This window comes from Peromyscus maniculatus, chromosome 20 (assembly GCF_049852395.1).
Source record: "Peromyscus maniculatus bairdii isolate BWxNUB_F1_BW_parent chromosome 20, HU_Pman_BW_mat_3.1, whole genome shotgun sequence".
Classification (NCBI taxonomy): domain Eukaryota; kingdom Metazoa; phylum Chordata; class Mammalia; order Rodentia; family Cricetidae; genus Peromyscus; species Peromyscus maniculatus.
In genome coordinates, this window is record NC_134871.1 from 48,826,298 (window position 1) to 48,846,849 (window position 20,552).

General features: G+C 48.0%; 2 protein-coding genes across 3 annotated transcripts in view; one reads left to right on the top strand and one right to left on the bottom strand.

The window, feature by feature from the left end:
• Positions 1-12,036, top strand: Kdelr3 (KDEL endoplasmic reticulum protein retention receptor 3). The gene is made up of 5 exons (XM_006979150.4): positions 1-222; positions 3,590-3,690; positions 8,035-8,193; positions 8,829-9,081; positions 9,756-12,036. The coding sequence occupies exons 1-5, from the start codon at positions 132-134 to the stop codon at positions 9,794-9,796; spliced, it is 645 nt and encodes a 214-aa protein (XP_006979212.1). The 5' UTR covers positions 1-131; the 3' UTR covers positions 9,797-12,036.
• Positions 10,384-20,552, bottom strand: part of Ddx17 (DEAD-box helicase 17) — a 21,546-nt gene continuing 11,377 nt past the window's right edge. Inside the window, exons 9-13 of one of the 2 annotated variants that reach the window (XM_006979152.4) lie at positions 20,322-20,432; positions 19,660-19,721; positions 18,797-18,856; positions 14,438-14,674; positions 10,384-13,212 (exon numbers count right to left, since the gene is read on the bottom strand). In XM_006979152.4, the coding sequence (XP_006979214.1) occupies positions 12,707-13,212; positions 14,438-14,674; positions 18,797-18,856; positions 19,660-19,721; positions 20,322-20,432 (976 nt within the window). In that variant the 3' untranslated portion in view covers positions 10,384-12,706. Of the gene's footprint in view, positions 13,213-14,431; positions 14,675-18,796; positions 18,857-19,659; positions 19,722-20,321; positions 20,433-20,552 lie in introns of both variants that reach the window. The other variant, XM_006979151.4, reaches the window with a different exon arrangement.

Consider the following 20,552-nt stretch of genomic DNA (forward strand, 5'->3'; position numbering starts at 1 on the left):
GAGGAGGCGCGGCAGCGGCCTGGGGCACCGCGCGGCGCGGGGACGGGGACGTGGCAGCGGCGGCGCTCGGCGCTCCAGAAAGTTCCCTGGGAGTTCCGCGCGACGCGGCGCGGGAAGCGGCGGGCGGGACCATGAATGTGTTCCGAATCCTCGGCGACCTGAGCCACCTCCTGGCCATGGTCTTGCTCCTGGGGAAGATCTGGAGGTCCAAGAGCTGCGCCGGTGAGCGGCGCCCGGGGCTGGGCGGGACGGGGACCAGGGTGGGGGCTCGGGCTCCGAGGGAGCCGCGCGGCGCGCGCGCTTCCGAAGACTTCAGTGAAGTTGTTCGACACCCGAGGATCCGGGAGCTTCTGCCCGAGCGTGGCTTCCGCCTCCACGGATACTGCTCCCGCACCTCCCTCGCCCTGTCCTCCACTCCAAGCGGGCGGTGCCACTGCTCCTGGGCGAGGACTGGGGGGGGGGGGACACCCTCCCCCTCCCTAGGAGGGAAGAGTGCGTATTTAGAAGACCCCTCGTCTTAGGGTCTTTCCATCCACTCTCCCGCCTTCCACTCCCCAGGGAGAGTCTTCCTTTTCCTGCGTGCTAGTGACCCCAGTCTGGCCCAGGGGGCTGGAGCTGGCCCCGAGGGAAGATGGGAGATATTGGAGGTATTGGTCTGGCTGCCTTGCTGCCTCGCTGGGGTGGGAGAAGTTTCCAGGTTGGATTGATGATTGCAGTCCCCCGCGGTGCGATGAAAAGCTGCCCAACTGTCTTTCAGCCATCTTTGTCCCCGTGTTAGGCATTCCCATGGGGGCTATGGGGTAAGCTCAGACTCCCCCAGGGCTGAGGAAGCAGAGAACAGCTGAGCGCTACGTGGAGGAAGAGGATGGGCAGTGTGTGTGCCCCAGAAACAGGATACAGAGTTGAGGACACCAGTGCAGACACATAAAAGCCACAGGGCATAGGGCATATCCTGGGAAGGACACACAGGAGGGAGAGGAATCCGGAAGGTAGGGTGGTCCAGAGGTGCTCAGGATCCAGGACTAAGGAAGCCATGGACGATTCAGAAGATGGAGATGGAAGGTGTAGAGGCAGAGGACGAGGCACAGCAGGTCTCTCCTGAATCAGGAGATGGAGGTTGAGATGTCTGTCACCTGGGAGACTGGATAGGAGAAGGACTGGGCTGAGTAAGGTTGGATCCAGTGGCTCTGCACCAAACTGGAAGTTACCGGGGCCTGGAGTCTCCTGAGAGACTCACTCACAGTCCTTCAGGGTCTGGCTCAGGGCACCTGGAGGCTGGAGGCCCAAGACAGAAGTCCCCTGGACCTGTGCCTGTGCTTCAGAGGACGTCATGGGCAGGATGGGTGGGGGCTGCTGTTTTGGTAGAGACAGGTAGAGCGGGCCAGGAGAGGGATGGCGGGCCAGTGATTTTAGCTGCTCTTGAGACCAGGGGTGAGGTCAGTTGACCGTGGCTGCAGAGACATGGGCACTGTGAAGGGGAATGGTAAGACTGACGAGGACAGGGCAAGGAAGAAGGGAACCGAGGCACCTGGCCCTTGGCACCACCGCCGTGACCACCAGCAGTGGCCAGAGGAGTGCAGAGGGTTACCTGTTGTTTCAGGGTCCGAGCAGGGAAGGTGGGGGGCACGGGGGGGGGGGGGGGGAGGTGGGAGTGGAGTCAGGAGGAGAGAGCTTTCCCCGTTTGTTTTGATCACTTATTCTGGTGCCGGAGATGAAACCCTGAACCTTGTATATGCCAAGCAAGTGCCCTACCGTTAGGCCACACCCAATCCTTATTTGTTTGTTTGTTTGTGGTGGTGGTGGGTTTTCAAAACAGGGTTTTTCTGCATTAACAGCTCTGGCTGTCCTGGAACTCGCTCTGTAGACCAGGCTGGTCTCAAACTCACAGAGATCCACCTGCCTCTGCCTCCTGAGGGCTGGGATTAAAGGTGTACGCCACCACCACCCGGCCTACCAGGGACTTTCAGATGAAAGAGTTTCAGAGTCCAGAGAGTTCCCTTGAGCTTTCATTCAGCGTCTACTAAGGTTGACGTCACACCTAGTGGCCATAAAGGTTCTCAAAAGAAGACAAGAACAAGGGCTGGACCTTTGTGCAGCGGTTCGGTATATAACTCTCTCACTCGGAATGCAGAGACAGAGGACTTAAAGGGTTCAAGATCAATCTGGGCTACACAAGGAATATATATATATATATATATATGCCACCGCCGGCAGTACACACACACACAATCTTTTTGTTTATATTTTGAAACATGTTATAGCTGGACTGGAACTCATAGAGATCCACCCAACTTGGCCTCCTGAGTGCTGGGGTTAAAGGTGTACACCACCACACCTAGCTAAAAGAAATAGTATTTTATTACACTTATTTATTCCTTTTATGTGTATGTGTGTGTACCTGAGTCTGTTTGCTTGCCTTGATGGTGGGGGTCAGAAGAGGACATCAGATCTCTGGAGACTGGAGTTACAGGCAGGTGTAAGCCACTTTGTGAGGGCTAGGAACCAAACCCTGGTCTTCTACAAGAGCAGTAAGTGCTCTTAACTACTGAGCCATCTCTCCGGCTCAAAGTAAATAAGTCCTTTTTAAAAAGAAAGACAGACAGACAGGCAGACCTTGGAGCTGGGCAGGTGGTGGTACACACCTACACCCCAGCACTGAAAAGGTAGAGGAAGGGAGAGTTGCTAGAAGCTTGAGGCCAGCCCTTTTTATTATTTATTATTATTATTACTTATTAATTAATTAATTAATTTTGAGACATGGTTTCACTGTATAGCCCTGGCTGGCCTTGAACTCAAAAGGCCTGCCACTGCCTCCCGAGTGTTGGGATTAAAGGCTAGCACCACCATGCCCGGCTAGCCAACCTATTCTATATAGCAAGCTCCATGCCAGTCAGGACTACACAGCAAGACCCTGTCTCAAAAGAGAGAAAGAAAAAAGAGACAGCGTGGAGAATAAGGCACCAGTGGGTCACGCACTCAGGCGCATACAGTGAGCAGTGGCCCGAGGTCTGTGCACTCAGGCTTGGTTGCTTGTGCATGCTCTATTTGGTGTTTATTATTTACTAATTGCACTGTTGGGACGGAACCCGGGCCTTGCACATGCTTGGCAAGTCACTGAGTTGCACCCCTGATTTTTGTATTATAATGAGTAAAAATAGGCATAACCTTTGTAAGTCAGGAAAGGGCTTTTTAAATTTGTGCCTTTTGGGAAACAGAGTGCTGCTGGCCCGCGTCTTCATCTGCCTGCCTGTCTCCCCGGTGAATCAGCACCTGGAGTCAGTGCCTTGTTCTCCCAGGATGGAGCTCTGGGGTTGCCACTGGAGCTCCGGGGGTGGCTCACAGAACAGCCTCAACACCCCCACCCGGGGCGACTCACACTACCCCCGCATCCTCCACAGAGAAGCACCAAGGTGGCGCACGCAGGGTGACTGGGAACGTAGTGTTCAGATCTTTATTTGGTGACAGATCACAGCTCCACGAGAGGCAGAGGAACTCCAGTGACTTGGAGCGGGGCGGGGACAGGCGTACCTGTCGCCTGTGTGGCCACCTGAAGACTGTGTTCTCATGGTCCCTTGTTCACCCCGCACAGGCATCTCTGGGAAGAGCCAGATTCTTTTTGCTCTGGTCTTCACCACCAGGTACCTGGACCTCGTCTACAATTTCATCTCCATCTACAACACAGTGATGAAGGTGAGAGCGTGGGGTGGGGGGATGGGGTGGGGTGGGGTGGGGGTTGGGGGGCTGTGCTGTGTGGGGAAGTTTCAGGCCAGGGGTGGAGCTCTCGCACCTGCCTTGCTGTCAGGGCCTTTCAGGTACGGGCCTCTGTACGGTTCCCTCAGGGCCAAGGTGGTACCTATATTTAGCTCAGAGGGGGGCTGTGAAATTCATCAAGGTCACATATTTAAATGTGAGGCAGGTATCATGATGCACTCCTGAAGTCTCAGCCCTGGGGGAACAGGGAGGCGGGAGGATTGCGGCAAGTTCAAGGCCAGCCTGGTTGACATACTTGGTTCCAGGGCTACACAATGAGACAGTGTCTCAAAAGAACACCCGACACTATACACACACACACACACACACACAAATGTAAATACTATCACTCTACCATGGACTGAACATTTCCTAAAAACTAGCCGTAACACAGAATGGTTTAACAAACAATTCAGACATTTGTTTATTGGACCCTGGACAGTTGGTGAACTTGGCTTGCAGCAAGCATGTTCTGCCTCTGCTGTGCCAGGCACTTGGAGACATGCAAGACTCATGGATCCTGCGGGGAACACCGGAAACAAATGAGAACATTGGTTGTGGAGGGGGCTAAGCAAAGTATTAACATCTGACTTTTTAAAAAGTTTTGAAGGGTCATCTGATAGAGGACCACGGCATAGCTACTTCAGGGAGTGTGGGCAGGTGCTGAGGAGTTAACCGAGGTGTTTGTGACAAGCGACAGACCTGAGATCAGTGGACGAGTACCAAACCAAACGCGTAGCCAGGGCAAAGGGCCCTCGAAGCACAGGAACAGGCTGGCCTCTTGAGAGAAGCGGTGTGAGGCTGAGGCAGTGGGAACCCTGGGGGATGGCTGTAGGGAGAGAGGCCAGGGGGCACTAGGCACAGTGCCAGGTGACTTCGGTTAGCCACAGGGACCAAAGGCTTTGGTGGTGCTATGGTCTGGAAGTGTAGACTGGTTTTCTCAGTCCCACCACCATGCCTCATCTCTGTGCCATGGTTGGGTGCTTTGGGGGTGAAGATTCTCATCAACCTTCCTGGCTTTGAGGCAGGTACATCAGAGATAAGAACAGATTGCTAGTTCAGCAGAGTGGAGTGCAGCTGCTCAGATGCTAACAGCATGAGTGACTTGAGCAAAGGCACATTCCTGTTACCTAACATCTGGATGTGAGCAGTCCAGGGCAGGCCTGGCAGTCCCCTGGACTCCTAGGCTCCTTGTAACTCTTGGCTCGACAGCCTTGGGGTGGCCAGGACTCGTGGGCAGTTAAACTATACAGTTGTCCAGCAGAGCCCGGCACTTGCTTGACGCCTCTGCTGTTGCCATCTTGAAATTCCTAGTTATAAACAAAGGGCCTCACATTTTCATTTGGCAGTGGGCCAAAAAGTAAGTTGTGTGACTAGTCATGAGCATATCTATTCTCCGTTACCACAGGGTTACCAAGTGTGTGTGTGGCTCCTAAGGCAGAGGGTATTGGTGGCCCAGTAAGGTACCTACCAGCTAGATAAGTTTTTTTTTTTTTTTTTTTTTTTTTTTTTTTTTAAGAAGATGGGGTTATACTATGTAGCCTTGGGGGTCCAGGAACTCACAGAAATCCACCTGACTCTGCCTCCTGCATGCTACAATCACTGTATGCCACTGTACCTGGCTTGTTTTAGTTTTTAATGGTTTAGTTGTACTTTCTATGTATGAATGTTTGCCTGTGTGTATGTGCGCCACATGTATGCAGTACCCACAGAGGCCAGAAGAAGGTGTTGGATTCCCTGAAACTGGAGTTAACACCCATTGTGAGCTAGCTGCCATATGGGTGCTGGGAACCAAACTTGGCTTCTCTGCAAGAGCAGGAAGCACTCACCACCTCTCTCCAGCCTCCTGGTTTTTGTTTGCTTGTTTTTTTTTTTTCTTTTTCTTTTTTTGAGCTGAGGATTGAACCCAAGGCCTTGTGCTTGCTAGGCAAGCGCTCTACCACTGAGCTAAATCCCCAACCCTGTTTGCTTGTTTTTTGTTTCGTTTTTTTGAGACAGGGTTTCTCTGTGTAGCTTTGGAGCCTGTCCTGGAACTCACTCTGTAGCCCAGGCTGGCCTCGAACTCACAGAGATTCCCCTGCCTCTGCCTCCCAAGTGCTGGGATTAAAGGCATGCGCCACCACCGCCCAGTTCAACCTTCTCTTGGTTTGGAAATAGGATCTTAACACATAGTAAAGGCTGGCCTTGAACTTGAAATCATCCTGCCTCAGCTTCCCATATGCTGGGATTGTGGAGAAAGCTTTTTGTTGTTGTTGGTGTTTTTGGTTTTGTTTGTTTGTTTGTTTTTGAGACAGGTTCTCTCTATATAGCCTTGGCTGTCCTGGAACTCACTATGTAGATCAGGCTGGCCTTGAACTCACAGAGATCTCCTCTCCAGTGCTGGGATGAAAGGTGTGCACCACCATCACCCATCTGGAGAAAGCTCTTTTTAGAAAGTTTATCCAAAATCTCAAGTGACGCGCGCGCGCGCAGCGCGCGCGCGCGCGTACACACACACACACACACACACACCCTCTTTAAAAAAAAAACCCAAACAAATAGCTAGGCATGGTGGTAGCACACTCCTTTAACCCCAGCACTGGGGGGGCAGAAGCAGGCGGATTTCTGTGAGTTCAAGGCCAGCTTGGTCTACAGAGCAAGTTCCAGGACAGCCAGGGCTACACAGAGAAACCCTGTCTTGAAACAAACAAACAAACAAACAAACAAGCAAGCAAAACCCCACAACAAATAAACAAAAGACCCAAAGCCTTTCTGAAAATTCTCCCCCGTGATTCCCGCCTACTCTGGAAATGTAGTTTTGGTTGAGTGCATTATATCTGAAGTCCCAGTTTTACCTGCTCATGTGTGGAGTGGGAGTGTCTTATCTGTATCTTACAGGGTAACTGTGAAGATTCCAAGAGAGGATATGGTACACTAAAGGGAATTCTGTCTCAGAGATTCTTTGGTAGTCCAGGTAGCTCATCCCTAGCAGGGGAGGTGGGTGGGGGAGATGTCACCTGTGAAGCATTTTAACGGTGTGAATTTGGGGTCTAAACATCACCCCCTACTTAGACTCCTCACCTGCTCAGTTCTTTCCTCTGCACACCCAGCCTTGTGTGGCAGGATGAGGTGTCTAGTCTGGAATGGAATGGAAAAGTGGTCGTCACTTCCTGTATTCCCTTCCTCGCTAATCTGTGCTGAGTAAGGAGCTGGGGGATTCAGAGGAGAGTCCTGCCAGTGTGTCCTATTGTAGGGGAGACAGACTCATACGTCTTCGCAGGGCATGTGACCCCCACGCTACAGGTTGTGGTGACAGCATGTCATTCTAGTGACGTTTGAGTAATTGAGTTCTCTATGCCAGTGTAGTCTAGTGCCAGCTAAGCAGCATTAGCGCCACCTGGGAAGTTGTTAGAAATGCAAATTCCAAGCCTGGCGGTGGTGGCGCACGCCTTTAATCCCAGCACTCGGGAGGCAGAGCCAGGATCTCTGTGAGTTCGAGGCCAGCCTGGGCTACCAAGTGAGTCCCAGGAAAGGCACAAAGCTGCACAGAGAAACCCTGTCTCAAAAAACCGGAAAAAAAAATGCAAATTCCAAGGCTGTCCAGACCTGCAAAAGAGAAGATCCTGAGAATAATACTAGAGAAGCCAGTGACCACCAGCCCACAAGACTAGGGGCCCCAGGAACTTATCACTCACACACACTCTCTCTCTCTCACACACACACACACTCACACACACACACACACACACACACACACACACACACACACACTGCATGTTGGGGGACAATAACATGTTGGTCCTTGGGGTTACAGATATCACAGCTTAACATGAGCATTAAGAAATTATTTCAAGCCGGGCGGTGGTGGCACACGCCTTTAATCCCAGCACTCAGGAGGCAGAGCCAGGTGGATCTCTGTGAGTTCGAGGCCAGCCTGGTCTACAGAGCGAGATCCAGGAAAGGCGCAAAGCTACACAGAGAAACCCTGTCTTGAAAAACCAAAAAAAAAAAAAAGAGAGAGAGAGAAAGGAAGAAGGAAGAAGGAAGGAAGGAAGGAAGGAAGGAAGGAAGGAAGGAAGGAAGGAAGGAAGGAAGGAAGGAAGGAAGGAAGGAAGGAAGGAAAGAAAGAAAGAAAGAAAGAAAGAAAGAAATGATTTCAAGCTGGGTGGTGGTGGTGCACTTTAATCCCAGCATTCAGGAGGCAGAGGCAGGCGGATCTCTGTGAGTTTGAGGCCAGCCTGGGCTACAGTGAATTCCAGCACAGGCTCCAAAACTAGAGACTTCCTGCCGCCCGCCCCTCCCTAGGTGGTCTTCCTTCTCTGCGCCTACATCACGGTGTACATGATCTACTGGAAGTTCCGGAAAACATTTGACAGTGAGAACGACACATTCCGACTGGAGTTCCTCCTGGTCCCCGTGATTGGCCTTTCCTTTCTGGTCAACTACAGTTACGCACCAACGGAGGTGAGTCTGATCCCAAGGCAGGGGTGCCTCCCAGCACCCTCTTCAGCCTGCCTACTGCAAGCCCATTTCTTACCATTCACAGCGTTAAGGGGCACATCGGTTCAGTCATGAGGTTCCAGTTAAGCAGGTGGTGACCCTGCTTCTGTTAGGACCTTGTGTCCCCAAGAGCAGTCCAGGCCACTATTAACTCAGCAGACTAGGGCTTCAAGAGAATGTCTGGAGGTCCTCTGCTGGTATTGATGGACCCTTGACAAGCTGTGGCTTAAATTATGTCCTTTATAAACTGTGGTGTGGACATGTTTGCACTTAAAAAACAAGCAGGCATTCCATCCCCGAGTTTGTTTCCATAGACAGCGATGGCAAGGAACAGCTACTGCAGTTCAGGGCTGGGGACACCATGGGGAAGAGTGCTTGTCCAGCACGCGTCTGACCTTGGCTTCTGTCCCCAACACCAGAAAGCCACAAATAACAAGTTCTTAAGCCTGGTGTGTCACCCCAGCCCTTCCTTGGGACCGTTAGCTCAAAGCCTACCTGGGTTACTGTTACACTAGGACCCCGACAACCGTTCTCAACGTTCACTACACATGGGTCGTCCCAAGCAGTGGACCCTCCAGCCTTCTCTGCTCTTCTGACAGGTCCTCTGGACTTTCTCCATCTATTTGGAGTCGGTGGCCATCCTGCCACAGCTCTTCATGATCAGCAAGACTGGAGAGGCTGAGACCATCACCACTCACTACCTGTTCTTCCTGGGGCTGTATCGGGCACTCTATCTAGCCAACTGGATCTGGCGGTACCAGACAGAGAATTTCTATGATCAGATCTCAGTGGTGTCTGGAGTAGTACAAACGATCTTTTACTGTGACTTCTTCTACTTGTATGTGACCAAAGGTAGGCACTGTCCTAAGTCATTACACACTCTGGTACTCCAGCTGGTCTGAGGCAGGGTCAAGGCTCATCCCTTCTGGAGCTTATTTGGATGGGGGAGGCACAAACCAGTGGGAATGATACTTGTGTACAGGTAAGAGAACTGGAAGAGGACTTTTGACAGACCTGGTTGGGAGAATCTCCTAAGATCCAAAACGGGCTTTAGAAAGTCATAAACCTTGAAATGCAAACCAACTAAGTTCGCACGAGGCCTCGGGTTTGTGACTCCATCACCAAGAGCATCATCTAGAACTCATTTCAGCCAACCCATTAGTTGCCATGCAGGCCGAGTAGTCAGGGCAGCTAAGTGCAGGGTGAAGAGATCAAGATAGTCTATGGCAATGGAACAGAGGTGAACTGAGGCCAACTGCTGAGTCTACAACTATGTAGGGAAGGAAGGAGCACCAGTAACCAAAACAGGCAGAGGGACATGGAGCCCATGGTTAACCTGAAAGAGAACTTCTGGCAACCCCTCCTGTCAGATGACAACTTTGAAGGAACACAGTTGTGGTGGATTGTGCCTTTAATCTTAGGACTAGGGAGTCAGGTCAGTCAAACTCTCAAAAAGGAAGGGGGTGTGTGAAAACAATTCTTTTAAGTATAGTATATTCTGTAACTTCACCTTCCTTTTCTTCTAGTCCTCAAAGGAAAGAAGCTAAGCCTACCAATGCCAGTTTGAAGAGATGGGCCACACTGTAAGGCACCCAGAGCAAATCACTTGGATTGATCTCCTTGGTGACTTACATGGCTGGTGTGAATTGGAGCAAAGCCCTGGCAGACCTTCCTCTTACCATCAGCAGCAGGACTACTTACATACCATCAATGCCTGGTCCAACTGCCCGAGTGTGAGGCCTTACAATGGGCAAGTGAAAATAAGGAGCCACAAGATACTTCCTCCATGAATGACCAACAGTTGCTCCTTTGACTACAGTGGAGGGCTCATGCCACGGAACTCGTAGACACATTCACAAAGATCCTTCCTAGGTCAGTGTGGAACTGAAGACCCTGGATGTGTGTATGATATCACACAACCCACTCCCACACTACATCTTAGACTCAGTTGCCAGCCTAGGTGTCCACCATGGTCATCTCACTGTGTGACTCATTCCTGTGCCAAGACCCATCATCAACCCCACTTTCCCCTCCCAGTTTGAGGTGCTAACTAGGATAATTAGTCATTCAACTATCAATATTTGTTGTCTGGAGCAAAATGTTAAGATTACACTCAACTCTTGGAAAGGTTTGAATGTAATAAAAATTCACACCTTTATTGTCAATTGTTTTTATTTATACCTACAAAAGAAAACAAGATGGTATCAAAAGGACAATTTACAAACTAAGAATAGTAGTAACAGCTCTTAGCATCATCCTGTGCCTTAACATCACACCTACAATTCAAGTCTCAATGACAGGAATGTGTGGAGAGATCAGCAAAGGCATTAGCAGAGCACTGATCCCAAGCAAAAGCCACCAACCTTTTAGATGAGAAGTCTGCACATGAATTGTTTGGGAGGGGTAGGGGAAGCAGCCCACAGCTTAATACCGAAGCCCTTTCCCTAAGTGAGTTAACCACCAGGGCAATCAACCCAGCTCCAAGGGTTTGCCTAGTCTGTCCTGAGAACTCAAAAGGACAGACAAGGAGGCAGAAGTCATTTGCACTAAATAGGAAAACTGCTAGTTTTCTGCTGTACCCAGGCCAAAAGAGCTCATGAACTAGGAAACCAGATGTTAATTTCATCTGGAGTATGCTTCTGATGGGGAGGAGAGGTGCCACTGCTTCATCCCCAGAGGTGTTAACAGAAGAGGCGTTTTGAAGAGCTACAGTACCACAGGATAGCCCATGGTATAATGCTTAATAAATACATCTGAATTTGGTTGTAGAAAGAGTTATCTGTAACAGGCTGGTCAGTGTCCTTGGTTAGACACTGCTTCCTTTTAGCAGGGTGAGAGACAGACACACACTTTGGTTCCAAAGCACAGAGGAGGGTTGCTACACATCTGTGCCCACCATTCTCCCTTAGCTTAACATTCTGTAAATAGTAAGGAAAACAAAAGGATGCCAAGCGTTCATATGCGTATAGCCAACATATGCTGACAACCTACCTGTTATGTCGCACACTGAATCCTACTTTCAGAGCCCTCAAAACCACCCCTTTCCTCTTCCTGAAGGACACCTCAAGAGTATTGTTGAGACTGTTAGAAAGCAGCAGGGTACTCTTGAGGGCACAGCCAAGGAATGCAGTGGGGCCTCCTCCCTTTAACTGTTCTGTGAATGAACCGCCCACCCACCACTGATCTACCACGGGCACTGGGGCCATCTCCTGTCGTCCTATCCTCTTAGGTGACACAAGAGCAGAATATTCTTTCAGATGCATCTGTTGCTCTTGGGAGTTTCAGTAAGAAAACACTGAACAAATGGACGAGGAGACAAACGCACCCACCTTCACACTGGAGAGTAAGGTGGGGTGGGCTCTAGTCCTCCAGAGTGCCTCCTAAAGCACTACCTACCTTGGAAAAGCTGAGTGCAAAGGGACTCCGAGGATGAGTGCCTCCAGCTGCTACAAAGTACCACAGAACAGGCTGTGGAGACTAGCTCTCCACGTGCAGAGCAGCCCATGAGTCATTCTTACTTTAAAAATACTGAGTTTAAGAGGAAGATCTGCCTGTTTGGATTCCATCATTTCTAAAGGCGCTCTCTACACCGTAGACTCAGCCGCTCAGGAAGCTTCTGCTAAGCACTGATGCTTACGGCTCATGATGGCTATCTGGCTAGAAACTGACTTGCAGATGTTCCCTGGTTATATGGGGGGGGGGGGGGGCGGCGGGCGGCAGGCCAGGCAGCCTCTACCCAGATGCCAGTCTACCCAGCAAAAACAATGTCTTGTACTTTTTAAATTAAAAAAAAAAAAAAAAAAAAAATTGCTTGAACTCAAGAAATTTAATTTCTAACTCAACACTAACCTGGTTAATATTTAATAACTGCAGGAGAGTCAAAACCAATTAGGAATTTTTTAACTGTCAAATGCATGTCATAAGCCATCAGCCAAAATGACTGGTTGTCTTAAAATCCATCAGGCAGGCCTGAGTAATCTAACTCCAGTACTTAAAACCCACCATGGACAATGCGCATGGAAGTCCCTCTTGGCTTCTCCCAGGAAGGAGAACAGTCTGAAGCAGATGCCACCATCTTCTGCGGGACCATTCATCCTTCCCTCCCCGCCTTCCCCTCCTTCCCTATCAACAGGCTCCAACAAAAATGCCTAATACCTTTAAGATGAAAAATAGCTCAATATCCTCAACATGCATTAATTCGGGGGAAGAAATTAATCTTTTCCAGTCAGTTTTATATATATATAGTTATATATATATATGTATTTTTTTCCCTTACAAAATGTGTTATTACAGACTGGATCTTTTGGGTGGGCAGAAGAAACCTGGCAGTGAATTTTAACTAATCTGCATTAAAAAAAGATAAACCACAATGGTTGGAAAAAGGAAAAATAAAAACGCAAAGGGCTACAAGGGTAAAAGAATAGACAGTATTCCTTTAGATGGAATGAATCTGCAGGAGGCACTCCACCAAGCAGCTTCATTTACGAGAGGGAGGAGGAGGGGGAGGGGGAGGAGGGTACTGGTAAGCAGTCTGCCCCATGTAGCCTATCATATTGGTAGCTCCTGGAGGCTGTGCAAACTGCTGGGACATCAGTGGCTGTGGCTGCTGCCCAGCTCGGCCCAGACCACTGAACTGCTGGCTGGAGCTCTGGGAGCTCCTCCCGCTCGAGGCGGTGCCGCCGGCCCCGTAGGTGCCAGCAGCATACTCCTGGGCCGTGTAGCCACTGGTGCCGTAAGCAGCTGCCCCATAGGTGCCTTGAGCATACGTGTATTGGCCTGCTTGGGCCCCAAAGGCAGAATTGGGGCTGCCATAGCCGCTGCCGTTGGCATAGCTGGCTCTATCGGTTTCACTGCGATCCCGGTAGCTTGTAGAATCTCTCCGGCCACCGTCCTTCACCCCTCGAAGCCTCCGGTCACACTCATCCTGATACATCAGATTGGGATTGTTGGCTGAAGAAGTAGTCCGGTATCGAGAGCGACCTCCTGGTGGGAGGATAAAGGGATCTTTAATGCTAGTATGTGATCGGAACAAACTGCACATAAAGGGGAACAGAACTACTCACCACGTCTTCACTGTCAGCAATGCTAGTCTCTAAGTTAAGTTAATATTTCACTCAACGTGGTGCCTTTTAGACTCTTCTTGAGTTAACAAAAAACAATCTTTTTTTTTTTGGTTTTTTAAAGACAGGGTTTCTCTGTGTAACCCCGGCTGTCCTCAAACTCAAAAGATCCGCCTGCCTCTGCCTTCTAAGTGCTGGGATTAAAGGCATGTGCCACCAGGAACAGGCTTTATGAGAAAGGGTTTCTGTTTAGCCCTGGCTGTCCTGAAACTCACAATGTAGACCAGGCTGACCTTGAACTTGAGATCTGCCTGCCTCTTCCACTTGAGTGGTGGGATTAAAGATGTGCGCCACCACTGCCAGACCACAAAAACAATCTGGCCAGGAGAATAAAGCTGAGTGTACCTCACAACTCTACATCAGCTGTATGCCTCAGCTAATACTATGTTATGAAATGATGAAAAATTACCAAATTCTCCACATGCAAAATTGAAACCTTAATAAAATTAAGAAACAGTTTAAGGGTATCAAGAAGCCAACAAGAGTTTAGCTTCACATGTATTTATTAAGAGACAGGTTCTAGGAAGCTCAATCTGTCCCTAAAGAGTCACAGCTGGCCTTACCTCCAGGTGTCAAGAATTCTAGGCAGCTGGGTATATAGTGACAAACACTTGATCCTAGCAGTTGGGGGAAAGGGGCAGAGGCAGAAGTAGCTCTTTGAGTTTGAGGCCAGCCTGATCTACAGAGAAAGTTACAGGACAGCCAGGGCTGTTACACAGAAACCTCTTGAGCTACCCCCCACTCCCCAAAAATTTACTGGAATGTACTACTAGTTTCATTTTGAATATGCATGTGACCCAAAATTTAAATAATGGGTCTTAGATTCTCACATACCAGGCTACAATAGTAATGGCAGCATAATGACAAATTTTGCTTTCTGACTTACAAATGAGGTCACAAAAAAACACTAAGTATTCTCTGACTTCCAAGCAAGAGCCTTCACAGATCAAAATGAAAAACAAAACAAAACAAAAAGAAGAAGGAGGAGAAGGAGAAGGAGAAGAAGAAAACACACCAGCAAAAAACAAGGCACAATTAGTATTAGGAGTCCTTGGTAGTACCTGGAAAATTCCAGGACTTACCCTTACCCCCTCCGCCGCCACCGCCTCTGTGGTCCACCAGCTGCATCAATTTTGGATTGATAGCCTGATTGGCCTCTTCCAACACTTTGATCAGCTCTCTAGCCTGCTTTAGGTTCCCCGGGGTAAAGAAGGTATAGGCAGTGCCCTTGTTGGTGCTCCGGGCCGTTCGGCCAATACGGTGAACGTAATCCTCTGAGCTGTTTGGATAGTCGTAGTTGATCACAAACTTCACATCTTCCACATCTTCCAAGTCAATGGTGAGCCGTCGTGTAAGGTGATGTGGCAGAGAAAGAGAAGGTCAAGGACAATGCCAAGAGGAGGGGAGCACGAGTGCAGATGACAGCAAGAGGAGAGAGGACCAAGTTAGTGACCACTCTGAGCAGGCACAAAAAAGACTCATCCCAACAGAGTAAAAGAGGATCAGGGACTCTCAGGACACAAGCGGGCACTGCGCCTGGATTTGCTATAATCCCAGGGAGTCCCATTGAATCCCCAAACTCCTGCCTCTTCTGTGACCGTATGCTGACAGGAGCTACACTAGACCAGAGTTCAGACGGACACACTCGAGTGCCACCCACCCCTTTCAAAACTGGGATGGAGAAGGAATCAGTAACCACCAGGAAAGTGCAGGGCCAAATCACTTCTACTCTGTTGGGAGAAGCCTGGCACAGACTACCAACAACAACCAACTTACCTTCAGACCAGTCACAGAGCAACCTGGAAAGGCACTCAAGCTACTCACTACATTCTCAGACTATATATACAGTTAGGGTTTTTTCGCTTGTGTAGTAGTTAAAAAGCAAACCAAAGCCAAAGTACACACCTCTTTTGCTTTGTTTGAACACCCACATTATCTTTCCCTTTGCAGTCACAAGAACACATTACACTAAAATTTCACTGTACTACCAAGCCCAGCTTCTCAAGTGAGGTTTTTTCCACTCAACTCAAGGTTATTGCAAACTTAGTACTTGTATCATCAATGATCAGATTGTCTAAGTGACCTGGAGATTCAATAGCCAAACAATGTGGGGAAAACCATGAAACCTTGAGACACACATTGAATATTCTGTACACGGCTAGGAATTGGGCTGGGTAACCCCCTAAAACTTAAAATCATGTAAATGTTAGTGTAATGCTTTCAGCTAAATGTAGTTTTTTAACCTACTTAACAAACAAATTTAATAACAGAATCCTAATTTTTTGTGGAAAAAAATCTGCATTTTACAAAGAATATTCCGAAGATATCCTAGATAAAACACAGATTTCTGTGATAGAAATAATTAAAAAACATTCTCTGTTTGTTACCAGACCGATGCACACTCCCTCCTCCTTTGGGAAACCGCTGCAGCCGATCCCGTCTCTTTGTCTTTTATATTTGGCGGCCTCCTTTCGAAAACTCCGCCTTCTGACACGGGACCACTGGAGCGCGGGGAGCATGCATCAAGGGTCCGTGGCAGTGAGAAGTCCCCACACACGCTCGCTCTGTGAACTGGCTTAGATGCTTCTCTGTAGCCCCATTTGGTTGCCAAGCGCCGGAGAACCTGGGTTCAGGTAAAAATTTCAGGTCCTCCAACGCCTCCCCAAGGTAATTGGGGTGATTGTAGAAAAATTAAAAAAAAGTTACATCCAAAGGGTCAGACGCATCTATTGCCCAGACTGGATTAATTTCAGGGGAAAGGGGAGATGATTAAAAAACAAAAATTCAGCTGTTGTTAGGGGCATGTGAAGTAGGGGCATTATGTCTGTTTCTTATTACAATAAAGGCTCCTCAGTCTTTACTGACCCCTAAAGTCCTGAATCACACCAGAAAGACGAGAAGGCACTTATCACAGGGGGCAGCTTGAGTCTCCGGCTTGGGTCGTTGATGCCACAAAGAAAAAATATTATAGGGCAAGGATGGAAGAGTGGGGTGGGCGGGGGTGGGGGTGGGGGGTTAACTCCGTAAGCACATCTTCAGAGCTTGGATAATGGCCCTCCGTCACTCCCACTGAGTGACCATGGGCAACAGACCATGCTGAATGACTGCGCTGGATGCACAGGAGTGTGCTTTCCAAGCAGCAAGCACTGGGCGGGCTCCAGATGCTAAAGTTGGGAGTACTTCTGGAGAGGCTCGATAAAGGGTGGACACACACGGTGCAAGGTCTTCATACTACAAAGGTGTCCGGGGTACACAAAGCTGACTGAGGCCACCTGAGAGCAAGCCCAGAGTCTGGTTTTCCCCAGGCCAGGCTGCCCTGAGGCTACTGGTGCACCCACAATATTATCTTGCTGTCTATAGAAGATGCTGTAGCAGGGTAAGAAATGGAAAGTGCCATGTTTTGGCCAATGGCCTAGGAGAACCTAGGCCGTGGCCTGCAGCGTCAATCACTAATTGGGAGGGAGAATCTAAGACTAGCCAGCAGGCTCATCTAGAGCGGCTTCGGGCCAATGGAGATTGCCTCAGCCATGTACTGAGTGATCTGCAGCTGATATCAAAGCTTCTGCTAAAAAACAAAACAAAATCAATTCAATACTTTTAGTTCAACAGTCTGTAGTTTAAAACAAAAAAGAAAAAGAAAAAAAGCGAAATAAAAAATATCCCAGTGGAAAGGGAACAGTGGTCGCCTGCAGATGACTATCATGAAACTATGGGAGGCCAAGAACTTACCTGAAGGGATCATTTAAGAGACCATCGCTCCACACAAGTGAAAAAAGGCCTGGTGACTCAGCTGAAAATCGCACCCCTGTCTATGAGGTAGAAGCCTTCACTTTCCAGGATCTTGTAGGACCTTGGTCAGAATCTGCCATTGTGGTGGGTTTTCTCCCTCCTTTTGATTTTTACAAGGCAGCAAACAAAGGGGCCCAAAACAAGCACTGATGTTGAGTAACAAGAAACAGACTCAGGCACCTTCCCTCTCCCTCACCGGAATGAGGGAGGGTGGGATCAAGAGTCTAAGTTATTCTAATGGCAGCCAATTGATTTTGTTAAAATATGCAAGGGGACATAGAACAAAGATTTTAATTGTCTAGGCAAGATGCACAAAGAAGCTACCAGCACATAGCAAGCCTGTTTTAAAAACCACCATTACTGAAAGCGCTTCTATAAACTGCTTTCAGGCTTCTGCCTCCTCTCCCAACAGGCCCAAGTTCTAATGGCACAGACCCAGACATGACCTCAGAGGGAAGCGAAACCCCCGCCATGGCTGCAGGTCACAACCTCTGAAGGAGTTCACGGGATAAAAAAGCTCCATCACTGCTGCATTCAAAACTTGTTATGCATTCTATGTTCAAGTGCACAGGGAAACTTGGTACTTCTCACCCTCCTCAACAGGAAATTAAACACAGCAATAATGGATTCCTCACAACAGACATGACCCCCACTCTCAAAAACAAGATCTTGCTATATAACCTAGGTTGGCCTCAAACTATCGATTCTCCTGCCTAAGCCTTCCAAGTGCTGGATTTTACAGGCATATACTACCATGCCCAGCTGTAAGAATCTTTTTGTGGAGATAGTGTCTCCCAATGTACCCCTAGCTGGTCCATAGCTCACTAGGCACACCAGGCTGGCCTCCAACTAAAGAAACCACTTGCCTCTGTCTCCCAAATACTGGGATCAAAGGCATGCATTACTATACCCAGCTGAAATAATCTTTATGAATGTAAACATTTTGGGTCAGACTTGTTCAGTTCAAAACAATAAGCCAAAGTATCACAGGCTACTTGTATGTATCTTAAATCGTGGGTTCAAACTCCCAAAGAACATCTTCAGATTAAGTTCTTAAACGGACAACACATCAATGGCCAAATGATGGGTAAGAAGAGGGGAAAATTGCCCATCATTTTACTCAAGTGACACCAGGCAATGCAGATTCAATAGAATGACATTATAGTACAGAGTAATCAAACCCTTCTTAGTAAATATTCATGGAAAGTGGCCTCTATGTTTGTATCTATAATAGATAGGACTGGTATAAGGGAAAAACTAAAGAAACCAGCTTTTGCTAGCTAGGTTTAATTAGGCTCCTTCTATCCAGCCAGAAAACTGAACAAAACCAAAAAGAAATGAAGCTGTAAAGGAATGTCTCCTCTCCCTATAACTTAACAGTCATGCCTAGGCCTTGCTGCAGACCAAAGCCTGTTTGTCAGGAGCCAACGAGACTCTGAAAATAACAGGGAGTTGGGTTGAATGATGGCAGAAAACCCAAAATAATAAAAAAAAAATTAAAAACCCACAAAGGTTAAAAAAAAATTCCAAGGGGGGAATCACACACTCTCTTTTGACTAAACTCATATACATACACAACTCTAAATTTGACATGACAAAAAACATTTTAAAACCAAAAGATACACAAACCATCAACAGAGACACCTATCTATACAAACCTAGCCCACGGGAGGCTACGTCTGTGGCAATGAGGATAGGAGCCTTTCCAGATCGAAACTCTGAAGAAGAAGAAGAAGAGAAAAGGTGCCAAGTTAGGGACCTGAGGCCATAAAGAACATCCGTAGAAGACATGAACTGAAGAAAAAGAATTCCCCTCACCCACCCAAGATACACGCCTTTCATAATGTTGGCTTTGTACACCTATCTACAGCTCACAGCACACTCATTTTAATTAAGAAAAAAAAGTGTTTTAAATATGTTCAAACTGTGTGTCTGTGTATGTTGAGTGTAGGTGCTCAGAGGCCAGAGGCATCGAATCCCTTTGTAGGGGAAATTACAGGTGGTTGTGAGCCACTCAACAGAGGAGGCGGGATCCGCCAAGAGCAGTGTGTGCTCTTAAGGCTGGGCCACCTCTCTAGCCCTTTTCATTTGAAAAGTTTTATTTGTATTTATATTATTACAAACTTTAAAGAACTTTGGAGATGTACTCAAAATGCCCGGGGTTCGGTTAACTAGAACAGGGCTGGGTAGACTTTCATCTCCAAATAAAATTGAGTACAACACTTCTTTCTGCAAACAAACCTTTCTGGGAATGCAATCAGGCCATGTTTGCAGTCCTATCTACACTCGTTTTTGTGTAGAAATCACTGAACCCACTGTTTGGTGTACAAAGCCCCAGTAATCTATTCATTATAAAATGGGGAAGGGGGAGAGGCAGGACAGGTGTCAAAAAACTGTATTGTTGTGCTAGGCCCAGCAACACCTAGGAGGCAGAGGCAGGTGGATAGTTCTGAGTTCAAGGCCAGCCTGATCTACATAGTGAGATCCTATCTCAAAAGAAAATGCTTAGTCTTATTCTTACCATTAAGTACCCAATCTCTTTCTGGTTGACTCTTGTCTCCATGGATACACATAGCTGGCCAACTATCAGAAGAATATTATATATTAGAAATGTTTACAAAAGTATTAGTACATAATTTTGATCAAGTTCTGTAAGCTACATAATAAGACTGCTCGTTTATGCATCCACACAATTATACATCAGGCTAAAATAGCATACACACATGTATCAGCCTTAGCACAGCAGTGGTTCTCAACCTTCCTAATGCAGCAACCCTCTAATACAGTTCCTGTGGTGACCCCTATCCATAGAATTATTTTGTTGCTACTTCATTAACTGTAATTTTGGTACTGTTATGAATTATAATGTAAATATCTGATATGCGGGGCTGGAGAGATGGTGGAGCAGTTAAGAGCACTGACTGTTCTTTCCAGGGGTCTCAAGTTTGGTTCCCAGCAACCACATGGTGGCTCACAACCATCCATGAGATCTGGTGCCCTCTTCGGGCATGCAGCACACACATAGGGAGAACACTATATATATAATAAATTTCAAAAAAACTATCGGATATGCAGGACATCTGATGTAGGACTACTGTGAGAGGGTTGCCTGGCCCCGCCAACCTTGCCATGACCCACAGGTTGTGATCTGCTGGTATACAGCTATCAAGGTGCTGTACTCACCCATCTCTGCGCATCCTTCGAGTGAGGTCATCACAGCGTCTCTTTGTCTCCACAAATATTATAGTCTTATTTTCCTTTTCCGCCATAATTTCCTCCATCAGTTGGATCAATCTGAAAAGACCAACAATGCAGTCTCACACAGTAAAGTTCTTCCATCAATCACACAGATGCTATTAACTCCCAAAGCTTAGAGTGTGGTGGCACTTGCCTACAATCCCAGTATCCCTCAGG